The sequence below is a fragment of the Falco biarmicus genome, chromosome 1 (genome assembly GCF_023638135.1).
Source record: "Falco biarmicus isolate bFalBia1 chromosome 1, bFalBia1.pri, whole genome shotgun sequence".
Classification (NCBI taxonomy): domain Eukaryota; kingdom Metazoa; phylum Chordata; class Aves; order Falconiformes; family Falconidae; genus Falco; species Falco biarmicus.
The window spans coordinates 61,677,433-61,697,538 of record NC_079288.1 but is presented as its reverse complement, the minus strand read 5'-3'; the positions used below and the strand labels follow the sequence as shown (position 1 = coordinate 61,697,538).

General features: G+C 42.5%; 1 protein-coding gene across 11 annotated transcripts in view; it reads right to left on the bottom strand.

Moving 5' to 3' along the window:
* Positions 1-20,106, bottom strand: part of EPHA5 (EPH receptor A5) — a 209,620-nt gene that overhangs the window by 54,568 nt on the left and 134,946 nt on the right. For all 11 annotated transcript variants that reach the window (XM_056354298.1, XM_056354334.1, XM_056354305.1 and 8 more), the window contains one exon: positions 542-666. In XM_056354298.1, the coding sequence (XP_056210273.1) occupies positions 542-666 (125 nt within the window). The remainder of the gene's footprint in view (positions 1-541; positions 667-20,106) is intronic.

Below are 20,106 nucleotides of genomic sequence, written 5' to 3'. Positions count from 1 at the left end.
TGCCATTCGAAAGGAAGACTAGGAGAGGCAAGTTTTGTAGGAAGAGAAAGTGTTTTCCATTAGACCAAGAGCAAGGGCTGGAAAATCCAGGCAAGCTCTTAAGCCAGGATGCCCTTCTTCACATCAGAGCAGAAACAATCTCTCCACAAAACCTTTCTTTTCTCTTTACATCATTGATGCAAAATCAAGTCAGAAATTGAAATACAAAAGGCAAGGGACAGCCTGATGTTTCTGGGAGGAGATAAAACGCTCGATCCCCAATCCCTCTTATTTTTAACAAATGAGCAGGCTCTATCTTAATGTGATAAGGCTGGAGAGAAATCTGACACGCAGATTTAATGTATTTGTTCAAGAGAAGTGGCACACTAATGGAAAACAACACCCTCATTTCAAGTCTTCCTAATCATTTACTGCAAAATCAATCTGACATTGATTTACGCATAAAATCGCTCCATTCCCTTCCATGACTCAAATAATTATAACTAAAAGAGGACAGCAAAGAGAAGGTACTTGGGGATGCTCAACAAGCAGTCCGTCACACCTTTTCAAAATATTTGATTTCGTATTCCAGGATGATGCCGTTGGGTCGATCTGGCTCCTGCCAGGAAAGGGAGATGCTATTTTTAGTTATCTTCCCTTTTTTCACACTACTGACTGGAGAAGGTGCTGCAAGACAGGAGAAAAACAGAATAGACAAAAACCACGGTTAGTAAGATGGAGGTCTGCCCCTGCTGAAGTCAAACTCAACTCGTCAGCGCATCCTCAAAGGCAAGGCAATCCTTAGCTACTGCAGGTTGACGGGGCTTTCACCCCAGTGACACTTGCCCTTTTTTAACGTGGACTTGCAGATTCTCATCATCTGAGGATCTGACCAGCATCACCCACCTGAGCCAAGTAACAACGTGAACTGCCATCAGCAGCTTACACATCAACCTTATCTTTCAAGCATTTTTCAAACACATCAACCCCACACCTTGACTTGTCAAACGTGTCAGGGGGCTACGCTATCAAAATTACATATTGATTACATACCGCTTGCTTTCAGCTGCTTTGAAGGTATGCATTTTTCAGAAGACCTTAGATTACATAGGCTCCTTAACTATTTCTTCTTTGGCTTGTACGGTAGCTAAAGCCCACGCATCTTTCAGTCTTCTCTTTCCAGAAGCAAGGGACAGGGTAGGCAAGGCCATCACAGCCTTTATAATTCAATTGCTCCCCGCAAGTATCGCTGGAGTGTTACAGCTCACACAGTGATGCTAATCCTTGCAAATGGCAACTGTCAAGATTTTAACGGCAATCACAGCTTGGAAGTTTGTGGCATGTTTGGGGAAGATTCAGCATGAAAGCAGCTATACCAGCTCCGCTTATTATTTTAAGATGCAGCCTTGAAAGGTTATCTGCCCTCTGCAGCACCACGCGTGCATCAGAAACAGGCTTGATCCTTTGTTTTCTGTCTGGTATCTGCAGAGACTTTTTGAGTTGTGGTTGCTACCACCTCTTCCAGCTCCCTAGCAAAAGTTGCTATGGGCAATGCAAACCTAATGCCCCAGGTATTTCACGCCAGAGATTAGGAAACAACACTGAGTGAAAAGAAAAGGGGATGGGAGCAATTCATAGTCTCTAATTTACAGGGACAAAAGCAGCTTCTCCAGAGGAAAAACCAGCCCATGGCTGTCCAAGGGCCTTCAACTCGCCCTCTGGACAGGCCAGCTCTCGGTAAGAATAACAGGGGGGCTGGGGAGACCCACAGAAAAGACCTTTGTGGCCATATGGGGAACTGAGTGCAAAGAGCAGTAGCAAATGACCACATTTTATCTTCCAAATTGTATTTGGAACTATTGAAAAAAAAGACTTCTATATGCAGGGCTAGCTAATTATCATAATACTAAAAAACCCCAACCCATTAAGGAAAATAAGAACAACAAATTAATTTTGCCAGGCCTGATCATCAGCCAAAATGAGCAACGAAAGAACTCCCGACAATTATCCCTGGACTGAAGGCTAGCAGCAAGCCTTCTCTTTCAAAGCAAGCTCCCACAGCTCAGTCTCTTTTCAGCCTCAGTTCTTCTCACTCCTGTTTACTAATCTCTCCCCCACTTGGCTCTTGGAGGATCCTGAAAGGTGTCGGCTATTTCCATATTGTTTTCTGCTGGAGAGCTGGCATCAAGCTGCACAGGCAACGCTTGCTTTTTGGCTGGGCATCCACCACCGTGCTCACGACTGCTCTGCTGAGCAAGTAAAAAACACCTGGATATGAACAATGATCGTGTTGTTTACGTAGGCACCGCATGGTGATCACCAACAATTTTTCATCCACAAAAGTCGCCTTACCCTGGGCTGATGTCCTTCACAAACTTCTGGTCTATGTGAAAGTGAGTAACAACGTACACTCAAACTGCTGATCTGGTATAGGACTTACCATTAATTAATCCAGGTGCCTAAATATATGTCATGCATGCATGTGCACAGCAAGCCAAGTTGTACATGTGAGATACACAGACTGTGCACATGTGTATGGTCAGATGCATTAACCCAGAGAAGGCATAGCTAGTAGTGAACTTCATTAAAATAAAATTAACTTCCCTTCTATTTTAAAGGGCGCTACACACTGTTTTCAGAGGCATTGGAAAACAAGTCTCACTGTGGGGGGGTGGTGCCAAAAAACAGGTGATTCTACAGCCCTAGTTAAATAGATGATACTGATCACTTCTTAGCATGAGCCACTCAAGATGCTATATATAGGGAATGGAGACACCAAAGTACTCAGAAGAAAGGACTCATGTCCCCAGATCCCTGCAACGCCTATACCAGGCTTGCAGAGCTGGCAGCCAAGGTCTGACAGGCTGGAGAAAGTCAGAGCTAAGCATTAAACCTTTATAAACTCCTACTAGCAAAAGCAAACCTGAGAAGTGCAGCGAGGGGAGACCTCAGCCCTCCCTGGTATCGAACACCTCTCAGGAAGGTGAAAACCATGCAATTCTCAGTATCAAGATCACCTGACCAAATAATGGACTTTTCATCCACTTTATTGAGGTTTCCTGAAGTGTTTATGGGACTGAGGCTCACAAGTGCTTTAAAAACAAGAGAATGATGCAAGTGCTCCTGAACTCTGCTGCAAAATCTTTCCCTGGGAGGTTCAGGGGAGTTTAGCTCTCCTTCACATGCATCAGCACAGTACAACAGAAAATGCACCACCGGCCATCCATAAGTGCCCGTCAAACTCCCTACTCCCCTAAAACTGAGCATCCTCTTCAAAAATCAGCGTGTAAAAAGCTTGGGTAGTTAACAGCTTCATGGACTTCAATGTCTCACCATGCAGGTCTCTAACATGTTCAATCATGGCTCTGCAGAATGCTCTGATCTACCAGGAAAAGGAAGGAAGATAAGAAAATGAGTAACCCAACTCTCAAAGTAAATTAGAAAAGGGGTAACCATATCCTTTTTGAATCTCCTTCAAAAGAAGCGTTAAAGTGTAACCATGAGATAAAGGCCAATTAAGTAAATTCAATAAATCCCAGTGGTGCTGGGATGATACAGCAACTACTCTGCATCCTGAACACACAGAGATCACGATGCTCTGAACTGAAGGAAGGAAGGTATAAGTATTTTAGTTTTCTTTGTCAAACAAAATGTAATCCAATCCAGGCAAGCAGACAAAGTATGCAATCATTCCATCTTAAAAGCCTGCAACTGGATACTGTGCTATATGATCTCAGGAAAATAAAAGGATTACTTGAGACTTGCTTTTCAAAGGTCACTGCTTCTGCAAGCACAGCATCCTCTTAATAGAAAGAAGCCAAGTCACGGAGCCCTTCCATTTGGAGTACAACATGTAAAAAAATAAACTCACCTAAGAGTAAAGATACATAGAGCTGTAAACTCCCATATTTCTTATGTAAGCAGGCAGAAGTCTTGTTCAAATCTCTGCCTTGACACTACAAAGGGTAGATGTGCATGGTGAATTGTTCACATGTTGCTTTACAAGTAATCTGCACATATGCATTAATTTCTCAGCAAGACACTCAAAATCAAAGAGGGATATTACATCATTTATGTTTATGTTTGCCATTCATGAAAACAGCCATGCGTGTGATGAAAGCAAACAGAAGATGTAACAAGGTGTGAAATTGCTAATGTACATTCTTGCTTTTCTGAGACCAAAATTAATCAGGAAGCAAATAAAAGCATAGAAAACTGATTCTACCTTTTTTTGTTGTTCTATTTCTAACATTTCTTAAGAATAAAGGGACATACCAAATAAATAAATGAAAGTTTCTGCAGAAGATGCATCATTAGTCACATCTGAGTAACTACAGGAGATGATTTCACAAGGAATAAACCTTTTAGGCCATTCTTCATCTGCAACCTTTGATAATGACATTAGCATGGAATTAGCCATTTAAGGCACCAAACCCAATATTTACAACATACTGTGCTGTGTCCTACTAATGCCTAACATACAATGATGCTTAGTGGAATAAAATGTTAATTATTTTTTAAGAAAAACTAATGTTATCCTGCTGCTGCCATCTCTATCCTGGCTGCTGTTATACACATCTATGACACAGATGTCTACAGATACAGACATCACCTTTTGTAGACATCTATGCTATGGATTTTCATGTGTTCTTCATGCGTTTGCGATTTCTTTTACTATGATTACATTCCTGTATGTGCAAATGTTTTGTATTTGACACTTCAGACCTCATAATACACCTTGGGATTCCTTCCTCCATGAGATGGCAAGTTTCTTTTGCAGTCTGAGTTTTTGCCAGAAGATTTAAAAGTCAAATTAATGTTTGTGATTAAATCAATACCTTCACCTGTCATCATATAACCAGTTATGCTACCATTAATGCACTTACAAAACCAGGCTTAACTGAAGAAAATGAAACCTGTGTCAGAAGAGTAACCATAAGACAAGTAATTCTGGTTCCACTTCAAAAGCTTGTATTCTGGCCATTTTTCACTCAGTTTCTACTTAATGATATTACTGATTTATTTTGGTTTTTTCTCAGGCCTTTGGTGACTTCAGAGTTTGGAGCAAGACCTGCATTATTGAACAAGTCACACTAAAGGCATATGAAATTGCAAGCAGGTTTAAGCAGCAGAATAATTTTAAACAAGATACACTAGTTAAGACAGAAACACTGTTTTGAGAAGAAAAAAAAAAACAAAACAAACAAAAAACCACTTTACTGTATTATCTCTTTGCATATCTGTATAGAAATAACACACTTTTAGAAAAGCTCAACACCTAATGGCTCCCCTAGGGGTACTTTGACTGTGGATATTATACCTGGGTCAGAACTTAGTGTTTAAGTCATAACTTGACTTTTGTGCTGCAATTTTTAATATCCCAAAGCTTACCCAAGTCTGCCTCTGTCCCTTGAGGACAAGTAGCTGCAAACCATGCCTGGCTAGTTAGGCAAATAGGATGGGCCCCAATTTGCAGGTGCTTGTAAGGGCTTCTGAAAACCAAGTCCAGGGAATTAAAGGTTCTTGGACTACATAGCATTAAATGCCATTTCAATTCTATTTAAGATCTTACATGGGAATCAATGATGCACAGATCCTAAACAGTACTAGGGGGTAAATTTTAGCCCCAGGATTAAATCCAAACACCTTGCCAAATACAAGCCCAATCCTAAACCGGTTCATATATGGAGATAATCTTCTGTCAAATGGGGACTTCACATTGGTCCTTTTTACACATCAAATATAAAAACAAGAAAGCAATCTTCAAATTTCCTTGGCAATGAATATATAGTGTTTTTTCACATCATTTATCTCCTAAGACAAACATGTGAGGTAAATGCCAGGTCTTAGACCAATTTACAGTCTCTGCTCCCTACCTCCATTTTGAATGCCTCCAAAACCTGAGATGCTTTGATATGTGCCTTGAAACAAGAGGTCACACAAGAGAGAGGAACCCAATTCAAGCATTCAGTGGCCCTGACAGAAGGCAGGGTCCCATTTCTCTAACATGAGTCTATGGCTAACCCAAGCAACAAGACTTATCTCATATGAAACAGGATGATTTTTCAGGTGGTTCCCACTTCAGTCCCTACAAGATTAAACATGGCTCCTTGACAGCAAGACATGACTTGAAGCCCAAGGCGATCACAGAGCCGAGGTGCTCCCAGACCTTGCTGCCTCCCAGCTGGACACAGCGTTGGGTTCAAGCAAGGTGAAACCCAAATTGCTGCCTAAATCTCTTGGAGAGCCTGTTCTTTCTTTGTCAAAGCTTTTCTCAGATAATTTCTCTCTAGACTTCTAATCCTCAGTCCGAAAATACCAGAAAAGTACTTTTGCCTAAGACAAAGAGAGCAGGATGGATGCTGTGGTTTTGTGGACAGTACTAACCCAATGCGTTTAATTACCAGCAGCCCCACTACAGAGAAGTGCTCATGCTTGGAAGATACAAAATAGAAAAAAAACTTAAATTCATACTCATACTAGACAGATAACAGATGTAATCTGCATGCAATTTGCATTAGCACAGGGATAATGATTAATCTTTTTCTTCTGATCTGTATAACAGCTCAGGAGATATGCCTGGTTGAGACAGGGACTACAATGCACCAGTGTGGTCTAAGGCTTCAAGATTTACTGTGCCCGAAAACCCTGTTCTTACTGTATAATTCCACTGTGCTAGCACAGCTTGGGGGAAGAAGGGGTGCATGCACACTAAATTCACCTAATTCAAGGCCGCCTTTTCTCTGAGCATCTCCTGGAGGAGGTTGCCAGGAGGGAAACAGCAAAGAGAAAAAACAAGTGAAACCAGGTATCTTCTATTTCACAGTGATTATCTAACATCAACTGATCCACCCATAAGGATCTATTGCTTCTTGCCACACATCTTTTGATAAACACTCCATGATACTTGGCTACTCCTGTAAAAACGTATTAAAAGAACAAATAGCAAAAGAGCAGTATCACTGCATGTACAAAATCACTACTCAAATCCCCATTATATTAACTTGTATTAGAAAAATGTACCTATAAAATATACTTTGTTATTAAGACTGCTGATTATTGATGCGTAAGTTATGAAAAGGGTAAAACGCATAGCTTTAAAGCATTTGTATGCAGTCTTTTCCTCTCAATTGTAAGAAAGCAGGGCTCAACACACACTCCTTCAAGCACAGTGGATGCAGCCAACGCAAGTTTTGCCATTCACCAAGTATTTTTCCTTAGCAAAATGTTGCTAAGACTCATTGAAGTGCCCACCTTTGTGGAGGCGACCCAGGCAGGCATAGCAATGTCTCACCTCCAGCACTCCTTTCTGTATGCCCTGCTGCCGACTACATGAATGTTTCAAAAAATCACTGCTTTTGCCACAAAAAAAAAGCAAGTAACTTCTCAAAAAATCTAGTATAATGAAGCTACACCATGACATAGCTATTAACGTTGCAATGGCAACAGGATTACCAGCAGAACCTAAAGACATCACAGAATCTGGGCACTAAACTACAGAGCCTTTGGGGCAAGACTACTTTGTCATTCCTCATGTGCGTACCACCCCATACAGAACAGAGCCAGAATATTTAATGCAATCTATCATATACCACCCCCACCCCCAAACACCACATAATCTTAGGGAAGACTCTTAAAAGCACATGATTTCGAAAAAATGAATTGGAACCTTGCCATCTGCCTTCTGTTTACAGAGCCGTACAGACATGCCTTCAGCTCCTGGTAGATTCGAAGCTGCCTGCAGATTCGTCTGATGTGCAGGCACAGGACTTTAGGAAAACACAACCAGACATCACAAGAGAAAATTGCAGGTGATAGGACCCCCCCACCCCCCAGAAATCATCAACATTCTAAATGAGAATAATGGCATTAGTGGCAGCTTATGTCCAGACAGTGCAAGCTAACTAGGATGGTCATCACTGGAGATGCCCACTTTTGGGATTTAGAGAAATGTCCTGGCACTTCAGTTGTCAAGCAATCCTCTGTACTCTGTTATTTTCATTTATTTTGTGATTTCCAAGACGACTTATCACCAACAACCATAGAATACTGAGCACACTCATCTCGAGGGATGGGAAGTATTACCTCCACTTTGTTCACTTAACAAACACGTTCAGCACCTTATCAGGAACATCGGTGTATGAGAATGTTAAGGACTGTCTATATAATGAAGGCTACAAAGGGCACCATGTGCTGTAGCATCAATCAAGGTAATTTTTTGCCCTTGAAACCCGAACACTTGCAGACGCTTGTATTTTGCAGGGACTCTAAGGCAAGAGTCACAGATGCTGTGGTGCAAAATCCCCTTCATAAAGCTACAGACTGTTTTTTGTTGGGTTCTTTTTTTGTTTTTTTAATAATTAAAAATTGGCCCAGTAGGACTGGCCATGGTCATAATTTGCTGTTTGGGAAACTTCTTTCAAATTGCCAGACCTAGCATACGTTCATTTCTACTTAAAGCAGCATCAGCCCTAAGTTCTGCACAGACAGTTCCTGTTGGGCTGTAATTTATCCCGATCCCAGGAAGGGAGAGGGAGACATGAGGACACCACTGTTTGCCTGGCTTCAGGGAAAAGGGCTCTCTGCTGTCCCTGGCAGATGCTTGCACCTGAGGCCAAGGCATACCTGAGATGAAAGGTTAACAGAGCAAGGAAGAGAGGCATGAAGGAATATTTTCCTAAAGGGTGCAGATCCACAGGGAGTTGCAATACGTGTTTTTTGTTTTTTCTAGGATCTCTGGAAATCAAGATATATTTTCTCAAAGCTGGGGAACACTTTTGTGGTTAAGACCTGAGCCAGATTCCTTCACACCACAGAAGAGCTGTAATTTCCCTATATTCCATTAGTGGTTTAGTTGTGAAGCCTAAGAATAAATGCTATTGACTCACAAGACTCTTAAACTAAAAATTCACTCCTAGCAAGGCGATAAGGACTCCAGCTCTGATCCATCAAGCGTTTTGGGAAAATGCTTAACTTTAAGCACATGAGTACTACCCCTATCAGCACTCTGCTGGACCATATCCACAGGGCTCAGCATTTTGCCATAGAATCCTCATTATTAAGTGCATTTATCAGGTTAGCTTCCAGCACACTTATAAGCACCTCTCCTATCATTAGAAACCTAATATCTTATTTGCATTTAAGCAAAAGCTTCCTTTTAAAAACCACATGCCATTAAAAACAAAACAAAACCATAGTTACTGAATAAAATGCATAAAATGTGCATGTTCTTGCTCCCTACCATACCTCACTTTCTTAATTCCTGTATTGGCTCCTTCCTTTATACAAGACTTGCTGCATCCTTCTTCCAGCTGCTATTAAACCCTAAATGCGTTAAATTCACGGACCATTTTTAAACTGCGTGGGAAATTTCCTTCTCTGCCAAACCTGCCACTCTGTATGATACACCAATCAGTCTTGCTGATGAATTCTAATATTAAAAGCCAAATTACTAAACACTCCAGTGAAATCAGAGACAGCCAAATAGATTCGTTGTGTTTCCACTTGAAGAACAGCTACTGAAGAGGTGCAGCATGTCAGAGGGAAGAATGGGCAAAGTCCTTAACTCCCGTAGTAGTTAGTTTTGGATTTCCTACGGTACTTGGTCCCTCCTACCACCACTGCTCTTCTCTCACAACTCATTCATAAATGGGAGAAAAGCATGAACCCACCATCTTTGACAGGGCCCTCAGCTGGCCACAGCTTTGCAGAACCATGATCCAGACCCTTTCCATAAACAAGTTCCCCAGTGAGGACCAGAAGGCTTGAAATAAAATTCTTAAAATAAAAAATAAAAATAAAATGGGTTACATTAGAACAAAAACCTAGAATAGCAAAACCTCAAAGTGACTGGAGCTGAAATGGAAAGGTTTGTATACCTGTGGTTGTATATACCTGTGATCCATAAACCCACTCCCATCCTGTCCTTGGTTTCAGACTGACAGTGGCTCTCCTGGATCAGGGCAAACACTGCCCACGCTATCACCGTTTTTAAGAGAAATGGCAGACAGAGACAAAATCTAACAGATCTCATCCTTGCTGCCAACCCAGACATCTTGCACAGTCTTTTGACACTTAAGCGTGACCACAGGTACCATTTGCCCTAAAATCTCAGGTTCCAAGCATCGAAATGAAGCTACCTAGCAAATTCGGCACAGATCAAAGTACACTACAGATGCTTGGGAAAACATCTCTTGATGCTACCAAGGGAAATTTCAGTACCTTCAGCTTCCTAAAGGGTAACCTTTGCAGTGCGAAACATGGGACCATACAATGCCCCTTTGAAAGGAAAGAAGAGCTGCAGCTTCAACCCAGGGCTTCCCAGGAGGCAGAGAAGTTATCTACCGGGTCCTGGGGGAGAAGGGGAAAGGTCCCAAGGGAGTTGGCAGCTCTGTACTGTGCCGCATTTGGAACATCGGGAAAAACACAGTGCATTTTGAGGGAATCCAAGAGGGAATCAGAGAACAAGCATAAGCTGAGAAACCTATGAACAGAGAAAGAAAGAAGCAAAGCTTTTCATTCCCAGGGAAAAAGAGACTGAAAGAGAATTTGAGTCTTCAAATAAGTAAAAGGCTGCTGTCTCTGGAGCAAGACAAGAACAGAATTACATTTAGAAACAGCTTTCTAAGGACAAAAGTAATGAAGCACCAGGAAAAATCACCCAGTGAACCTGTAGCATCTGTGTCTTTGTAGGTTCTAAAGCAGGTTAGATGAGCACATCCTGAGATTCTTCCAGACACATGGCTCTACAAAGGCAGCTGGGCATCATAAGATGAGTGGTAAAAATAAAAAGCATCTTGAAAGGCAGAGATCTGGGAGACATACATTTCATGCCATTTACCAGCCTGTACATTTGCGCCAGGAAACATTAAGGAAAAAAACTAAAATGCTGAAAGTAGGTAGTCACACTAAAGGATGGCACTGGGATAAAAGCATCAGACCAGAGGAAATAATACTTCGCTTTCCAGCTCTGCCAGAAACTCATAGCATGACCATTGGCAAGTCACTTCATCCTTCTCTGCTGTTATCTGTGCAATGAAGATAATGATAATTCCTTGATCTATTTTGACTTGAGGGGCAGGAACTAACTATTCAGATGCTGCCAGCACAATCTTTGCTTTGGCCTGCAGGCACTGCTGTAAGGCAAATAAAGAAAAGACGGAATACCTGCAAGCATTACTTCTGGCAGCCGGCTCCTTCTATTTAAATCACAAGCAACTTGGTGACACCACGCTGAGCTCAAACATTGAACAAAAACCCTACATGAGTGACAAAAAGGAAAATTACAGGGAAATTTGTGGTAAAGGCTCATTTTCATAATTTAATAACTCTCTCCAACTTCTGTTTCCAAGCAGAAGCACTAGTTGTGTGCTTAAAGATGAGCGCTGTGTTAAATTGTTTTGCCGAGGCAAAACTACAGAGATCACAACCGAGCAACACAAAGCCCAGGATGAACATCAGTGTTTTGCATGGGATAAATGCAGCTGTGTAGGAAAGCACAGCTCTTGACTCTCCCACCCTGCAGAGGTATTACCTTCCTGCAGGAAGCAAATACAGACTTTCTTCTGACAAAATATGGCAGGTTTTTCCAGTCCAGTTGATTTCTGAAGGTGCTGAAAAGGATTTAGAGACAAACTCAAGAATACTCGAGAACACTTCTGACATAAAGCCCCAATCTGCATACTGTACAGGGACTCTCCAGCACATTTTTTCCCCTCTACTGCTGATGGGGTACGTCCTCAGCGCTTGCCCACTCAGCTGGGTCACAACATGCTCTGGAAGCCAGGGCGATGCCACGTGAGCAGAAAAACAGCCTGAGCTTCCAAGGGTGGGATTGCCATCCAGAAGCTAAATGGTCCCAACAAAGATTTCAGATGTTTTAAATTGTGGCTGCACATCTGATGCATAAATGAACATGTCTTTAGCTTCTCCTCAGCATCAGAACTGTGGCCAAACACGTTTCTGCCTGCAACACACTGCTTAGCACCCTACACTGGTTGGTGGCTGGTCCTCCCGCAATACTATTTTTCACTGCTTTGTGGGTACGTCTGATCAAAAATTAGGAGAGATATAGGCACGCAGGATAGCAGAGTGGGAATCCGCTGCCTTTTTGGCTTGCATTTCCAATAGTGCCACTCTCTGAAGCAAAATGTGTCATAAATCCACATTCTAGATCCACCCACCTCCTGGCTCTGACATGAAAACAATGGCTTCACGATTTCTAGATGTGGCTAGGAAGAGGCTTAAAGGAATCAAGCAACTTACTGCTTCATAGTAAGCATTTATGAAGCTGCACACTCAAATATATCTTGAGGCTTTGGTGACACAGTCTCACTCAGCATTCCCAAGACCTCATTATAGAAAGATGGAGGAGACACTGCATCCAGATTTCTCTTTTTGTTCACTCACCTCCTCTCAGCTTTGTAACTGCTAGAAGGGAAAAGGATCAACATGATCAGTTACTGGTGGTTCCTCCTTCAGAGGAGTTTCTTGGCTCTGTTCTCCACCTTGAACCAGGGGATTTCTTGGACAGACCTAAACAAGTGCCCTACTCCTTCCAGCTCACTCACATTCATCTTTATTCAGTGCGTGGACTAGATCACCAAAAAGTTTAGTGAGGAAATAACATATGTATAATGCATGCTTCCATACGTGCAATACATAAACCACTTCCTTGTTTGGTATCACCCTGCATGTTTATGACTGACTCCTCCTTGACTGACCTCCCTGCTGCAAGCGCTCACCTCATCCAGTGGTTGGTTGCAATTGCACCCTGAAGATGGCTGAAAGTAGTCCAAACAAGGCAGGTGACAGGATGGGGTGACTACTTGAGCTCACTGCATAAATACCAGCTGCTCACAGGCATTTGCCTCCATTCTTCACTGGTCTGTGATGATGTTAGCTCCCACTTACTCTTGGAAAAAAGCAGTTTACAGCACCACTGAGGGCTACCCACACAGCACAGATGGGAGTTCATTAAGGTTTTCCTTCAGACGATGACTTAGGTCATCCACAGGGCTGTCATCTCAAGATCAGATGCGTACAATAGTTTGTCTGCATGTGGCCAGGGCTCAAGCTCCTTAGACTGAAGAGCCAGATATCAAACCCTACAGGTTTCTCCACTATTTTATTCCCCAGGACGCTGCCTATCAGGATGACTTTTCTCTCCTTAAATGTGCCCTGCATAAATGTGAGATGATAACAGTAAGTGGCATTAAAAACGTGAATGATGAATGTTATGCATCAGGCAGGATGATTAAGTAACTGTGTGTAGATTCTGGGGTATATTAGCTTCTCCGCCTTCTGACATGATAATTGATCATCCCTAATCTATGGCAGAAAAAACCCAGAGATTACCTCCCCTCAAACAATTCAGCTTCTATTCTCCTTTGTTTATTTCCTCCTTTCTATACAAAGGGAAAGTCCATTAACTAGCTCTAACTGGTTTTAATTCAGTTGCATTGAAAACAGGATCTTAGCAATGCACGTAACTGATCCCATTTTTACAGGACCACCTTCCAAGGAGCAGCAAAGGTGATGCATTCATACTATCAAGGTCACTGTAGTGAATGCAAGAATAACAAAAACTTGGGTTTGCATCAGGATTCAATTACAGTGAAGTATTCAAACGTTGCTAGACTGCCCTCAAAAAAAATGTGAGGTACTCTAAGAAACCCATACACAGTTAAGCAGGCTTAACAAAAAAGAGCAATATTTTAAACGGTTTAGTTAAAATTTTGTACAAATACACTGAACTCAACCAGAACGTGTTTTATCCTCACTCAACTTGAATTTGCGAAGTAATAGGCAGCAGGTAAACCAAGATAATCAATTTTAAATCAATATCCCTAGATTTTTAAGTCCAGAAGAGGTAATTTAGCCCTTCTGCAAAACACCACTGAGTTTTCATCTTCCTTTAAATCAATAATGATTCACCCCTGGGGCAGATTACCAAACTTCACCATGCAGTGACTTGCTGGAGTACTGTCCGCCTTGTCCTGTGTCCTAAATTAGAAACCCACGTTCATATCTAATAGTGATGTCTGCTTGAGTAAAGGATGGGTACAATTTGAAAAAGGGGGTAAACTTGCTTAAAAGAAGCAAGAACAACATTTTAAGAGATAACTGAACTTTGTTCTAGAAATTAGTACTGAAGACAAAAAGTACTAAAAAAAATATTAAAATCAATACAAGTTACTTGCTGAGAACCTGAAAAACAAAATAGAAAAGGGCATTTTTAAATATAGATGCACATACATGCACACTTCCATGAGTCATCCAGAAAAAAAATCAAGGAAAGCCTTAAGCAACAATGTATGCTTCAAGTATGCTTTTTAAAGTTGAATGTCCCTTGAAGACTGTCAGTGAATTTCCAAGCAATTTGGCAACATTTATCGGTCTATAAAAATTATAAAACTAGCCTGATTTTAAGAAAGCCTGCAGATACTGAACTACCACGTCTGATCAGTGCAATATGTCTGCACACATTTTCATACTATATAGCACCACAGTGTACAGAATTCAACTCCGTGGATTACCCTCCCATGGGCCTTTTTCTACCAGTGATGAATGCATCTGGGAAAGGTGGAAATACATTTTTCTCAGTGTTATCATCCATTCAAAATGTTACATAGCTAAGAAAAAAGAAAAAAAATTCCTATCCAGTAGTACAGCTGCCAAGCAACTGCTTGCAGAGACATCTATTACTTCATGCACTACACAATCATTTTATTTATCGTACTCCAACCAAAATTACTCAAGCCATTAATGCCTGTCAAACTTCTTGTGCATTGCCCTGATAAGAACTTCATATTACTTACTTATTTTTCCTGCTAAATGAAAGGTATGCTGACCGCATAGGCACATCTTACCTTGTATCTCAAGAAAGATACCGCTATCATCCTTGCATGGCTTCCAGTGGCCGCTTAGTCTTATACCTGCTGCATAAACATGGACTGTGGGTTCCCACTGGCATCACTTGAGTGCTGCTCATTTTAAAGCTGCTGGAGCTAGCTGTGTTCTCTTTTGTTTATTCTGAGACTATGGCCTTTAAAGCCTGGATGTGACATTTAAAAGGGCCTTTAAATGCCATATCCTCTCTCAACCATGAATCTTGTCTAACACAGCAGTATATTATAATCTCAGTGATCTAATTCTCGAGACCATCTCTTTACTGACAAGACCCAGGATGGTCACTGTGATAAAGCTCCGGGAACTCGAAAAATATCTCAGTCACTGACCCAATAATAAATCTGCTGCTCTCTGCTTCATCTTTTCCTCAGTAAGGCACGTCAAATCATACACTATGACTATATATTAATGACCTGGGCAAAGGGATTTTCAGAAAATTGTGGAGAAAAAAGCAGTTCTGCAAGACACTGCATTGTTAAAAGAATGAAAATCAAAACAATTACGCTTTCATTCACCAGAGAAACTTGCTTTCTCAACACCCTGGGGAAAAATTCGTTTAGAGCCAAAATTTCTAGAGCCCAAACTGAAACACAAGCAGCAGCTGTAAAGACATCCAGAGAAAAAAGTGGCAAGATCAAATCTACCTGAGACATCAGGCCACACCTTGCATTCACCTGCATGAGAGACTACTCTCTGACTTCATCAGAAGTAGCTTCCATACAACTAAGACAAGAATTCGATCCACTAAGGGAAGGGGAAACATCACACATCCCTCCAGGTACTGAAGTAGCCAAAGCCATGAATGAAACAGAAGACTGCTTGGGACCTATGACCAGCTGCAGATTGACACAGAAAAAATCTCCTACTCTTCTATTTTGGAAGAGATCCTATCTATGATCTTGTACTGTTCAGCAGTCCTCATCAGGGAAGGGCTCAGATTTACACCAAGATTCAACCCCTAGCCCTGTATTCCTGCGCAGAGCACTAAAAAGTCAAGAAACACAGGGGAGAAAGGAGGACACAAACAGACTAAGTTAAATTTATGGCTCAACCTTGACTCCAGTGAAGCGGAGTGCCACCAGACCCTGGTGACTTTTAGTCTCTTTCCAGCCCTGCTGCTGAACTGTTGGGTGAGCTCGGGAAAAATCACTTCACTCTCTTTTGCAGCCTGGAAGAGGTGTGGGAGGGATGTTTACGTCTCTCGCAAAGCACCGCAAGGCTCACAGTTAACATGTTCTGCTGAAACGTGTACCTCACCTTTGGTGGTAGCTTTAGGTCTGTGGCTTAAACAATTTCTACCCCGAGATCCTCCTTGTCTACCCACCACCCCTTCCCAAACACATTTAATTAAAAAGCCCTAAGTGCTGAGCTGCTAATGATGATCTTTTACTGAAAATCCTCTTCCCTTGGCAAGTTGTTCCTGTCTTACTCCTAGCCACAACTTCCAGCCTTGCTTATTTCCACAGTGACCTGCTTGTACCTATACTTTCTTTCATGGGCTGACAAGAGAAAAGGCTTAATCCCTGAAAACAATTTTTTCATTTAAGGCTGCAGAGCCCGGCGCCTGTGACACGTGGCTAGGGTTATCCCATAGGCAAGCCTCTTCCCAGAAGCGCCCAGGAGTCCAGGTTTCTCTCCTCTCATGCTGGCGTGCAGAAATACCCTATGTGACAGAGCTCAAATGGAGATGAACCCTACTCCCTCCTGGCCCTCACCAATTTTTTTTTTTCTTTTATGTGTGTATTTAAAGTAGGCAGTGGTGAATACTGCAGTCAGCAACCAGCAAACCTCTGGAAATGCATGAATATCAGAGACCTACAATGTTATCGTAGCAGGGCTATGGGAAACATCTGGTGCCTTCTCCAGGTGCTCTCCTACCACTTCACAGTACAACCACTCAGAAGCATCTCTGACAGGCTCTTAAGTCTCCTAAACTAGATTAATCTATGTGTAGCATACAGCAAAGCTACAGATACTTCCTAATGGTCTGAAGTGCCAGCTCCCATAATAAATATACGTATCCTGTGTGCAATTATGCCTGTTTCTTAACAGCATTAAGATGGCTGCAAGACACTAATTACCAAATAAGAATTTTACAGTTATACTCCATCACACCTTACTCATGACACAGTTACTTTTAAATAAACAAGGATTTTGGTTTCAGCATCACCAAAGAAAAGGGAGCTTTCTCCTTTGATCCATTCCATCTTTCCAAGTGTGATCGTGCAATTACAGAAAAGCAAAAACTACCATTCGATGAAGCATTGCCAGGGCTTCACCGCAGCCATTTCACTGCTATTGAGAAACACTGTTAGCCCCTTTATTAATCAGTGGGAGGAATTATGTTATCTGAAATGACAGCAATCTCACTAGCAAATTCCTGCTATTCTCCAGCCAGGATTTCAGTGTTTGTAACAAGCTATTTGCAGACCTACCTTTACTTTAATTAACACCACGACAAGATCCAAGGTATTCCCTGTGCCTTAACGCCGATGTCATTAGACAAAACACATCTCTTACCTGCATCGTCTGTGGAGATACTGGCAAACAGCTCACACCACGAGTAAAGAGTACAGAAAAGCTTCTTTCCAAGGTCCATGAGAGGGCTGTAATGAGAGTTGTGCCAAAGCCACTCAGACATGGAGGTACTGTCCTTGAAGTGAAGGAAACGGCAAAGTCCCTGGTTGACTACAGTGGGAAGAGAATTAAACCAGCGCTGAACAATTTATCTCCCCTTTCAGTGCTACCTCCTGACATCAAAATAAATAGACACCATGGTCATTTGGGCAAGAAACTGGCTAGGTGAGATTGGAACAAGTATAATGTGAACCAAGTCCAAAGCATTCTATGATTCTAAGTGTGGGAACCTGCAGCATTAAACACAACGTGAAAGGATGCACTAATGATAGCAGTATTTTCCCACTGTTCACACAAGCACAGAGACAAATGTTGTGATCTGTCTCTGTCTGCCTTTTCTGGAGCGCTGTTTATGATACAGTTAATGATTTGGCAAAAAAAAAAAAAGTAATAACCTTGTATCGCAGCAATTGCAAATGATCTTTGACTTCCATCTTGGAAGATGAGTAACGGAGGCCTGTGTTTGACCCCTTTATGAGCATTTTGCTTATGATGGGATGGTGTGGGTGGGAAGGGAAGTTGGAATAAACACCTAAAATTCTAAGTGTGCAACTGATGCCATGATGTACAGTTACCTTGTTTACCATTATCCTTAGTCACAGATTTATCACAGTGCTCTTAACACATGCTGTACATCTTTTCTTTCCCCTTCTCCCCGCCCCCCCCCCCCCCCCCCGCCCTTCCCTTCTAATTGGAACTCAGTCTGTGAAATGTAATTAAAGCTCTCATAAATACTGCCAGCTAGTGCGCCTTTTTTCTTCCCAAGTAGCTACTAACATCTTCGAGAAGACCTCATCAACCCCTGGTAGAATATAGACTAATGTATCTTCTCTCACACCCTGCTCAGGATGAGGAAGTCAATCTTCCCACCTTCCACATAATTAAAGTCACCCACATTATGTGCTTTTCTTTCGCCACTCCCTCCCCTTCTCCAACACATGTATCACCCTGTCACCAGCTCCTTTCCTTTCATCTGATTTATTCTGTTTCTAAGGACTGAACAACATCCAGTGCTTTTGAGAAGAGCTGGAGTCCTGGGCACAGCTCTGCACCAGGTTTTCTGTTTCTTGCCTCCTCCCATCTTATATTAAAAGACAGCGCTTTTAACTCTCCTTTAAGAGGGATTATGTCGTGCAATCTGGGGAGTTTATTCATGCCTGCGAGTGAAAAGTAATACCCTCTTCCATTCAGGGCAAACGACTGAGACATTAGCAATGAAATTCAGTGGTACTTCAAAGCCTCCTTTGGGCCCTAAAGGTTGTGTAGGGCTGCCCAGGGACCAAATGAAGCCCAGTTAACCCAACAGGTGGCTTAATTTGGTCTGTGAAAAATAGCTGCTGCTTCTCTCAGAGCGGAAAACACTCCTAGATTCAGCCAAACAGCATCTATAAAAACGTCTGACTCGAGGCATCTCTTAACGTTTTCAAGCACCCACGTGGCAAAGGGAGGTGGTGGCTGCTGTGCATGCTGGAGCACTGCTCTGGATGTGGCATCGCATCTCTCCTGCTATGGAAAAGGGCGCAGACCTGCCAGGGTCCGAGGGGTTAGAAGCCACGTGCATGCCCTGTCCACAGAAGTACATCATTACTTCTATGAGGCAGAGCAGCTGGAGCCAGAGACACGGAGGCGGGAGACCCGATAGCCCCGTACTTCAGGTACTTGAATATTCTCCCAGCAAACCACTCGTGCAGCCCCTCGGGCACCTGCCTGGGGCTCAGCCATGGGGACTGGGGAGCAGAGGGATGTGCCGCCCCGGACCGCAGCATCCCAGGGGAGGACAGCCTGACGCAGCCCTGAGCGGTGATGCCCCTGGCTGGGAGGCAGCCCCTCACAAGCCCCTGTCAGATGCTGTCTAATGATCCAAGTTCAACAGTTAAGGGAAGCAGAGGAAGGGGGAGAAGCCGCTGAAATCTTTGCTAAGCTCTCAAGAGGATAAACAAAGTGTCAGTGTCTTTAGCACTTCATTACTGCTATCACTTGATTTTGTTAAGTGCCTTTGTTGGACCCTCAACAGTGAATAGTTGCCAAGCTACTCTAAATACTATTACTGCCAAAGGCCAAAAAAAACCCCAGCATATTTACTGAAGAGGTAGCAATTGCTCTCCTGCTGGATAGAAAGTCAAAAGGATAGGGATTGTAGTTGCATTTAATCCCCTGGGTACTGGAATTTGCAACCACTTGGAATGGACGCTGTCACATTATTAACAGCTCTGCTTTTAGCAGACAAAGCACAGTTCACCAACCAAATGTATTGCAGGCAATACCTTGCACTCAGCTGGACTCAGATCAAAGATTGCCTTTCCTGACTGTGGTGTAAAAGAGGGAAGAAGGGAACTGTCACTACTGCAATTAAGATTTGGGAGCAAACAGCCCCCATGCCACGCTTTTCCCCAAGCTATTCAGCACACTTCAGCTCACTAAGCGCTTTGGATGAATATACTGTTGATTGACATTTCTATTTTTCATGCTGCAGTGAAATTGAAACCACAGTAATACTGAAACCAATTCAGGGGGAGAAAAACCCCCACCCAAAAAGCCCAAAATCAAACAAGCCACCTGTCAGCCCATCTCCAGTGGACT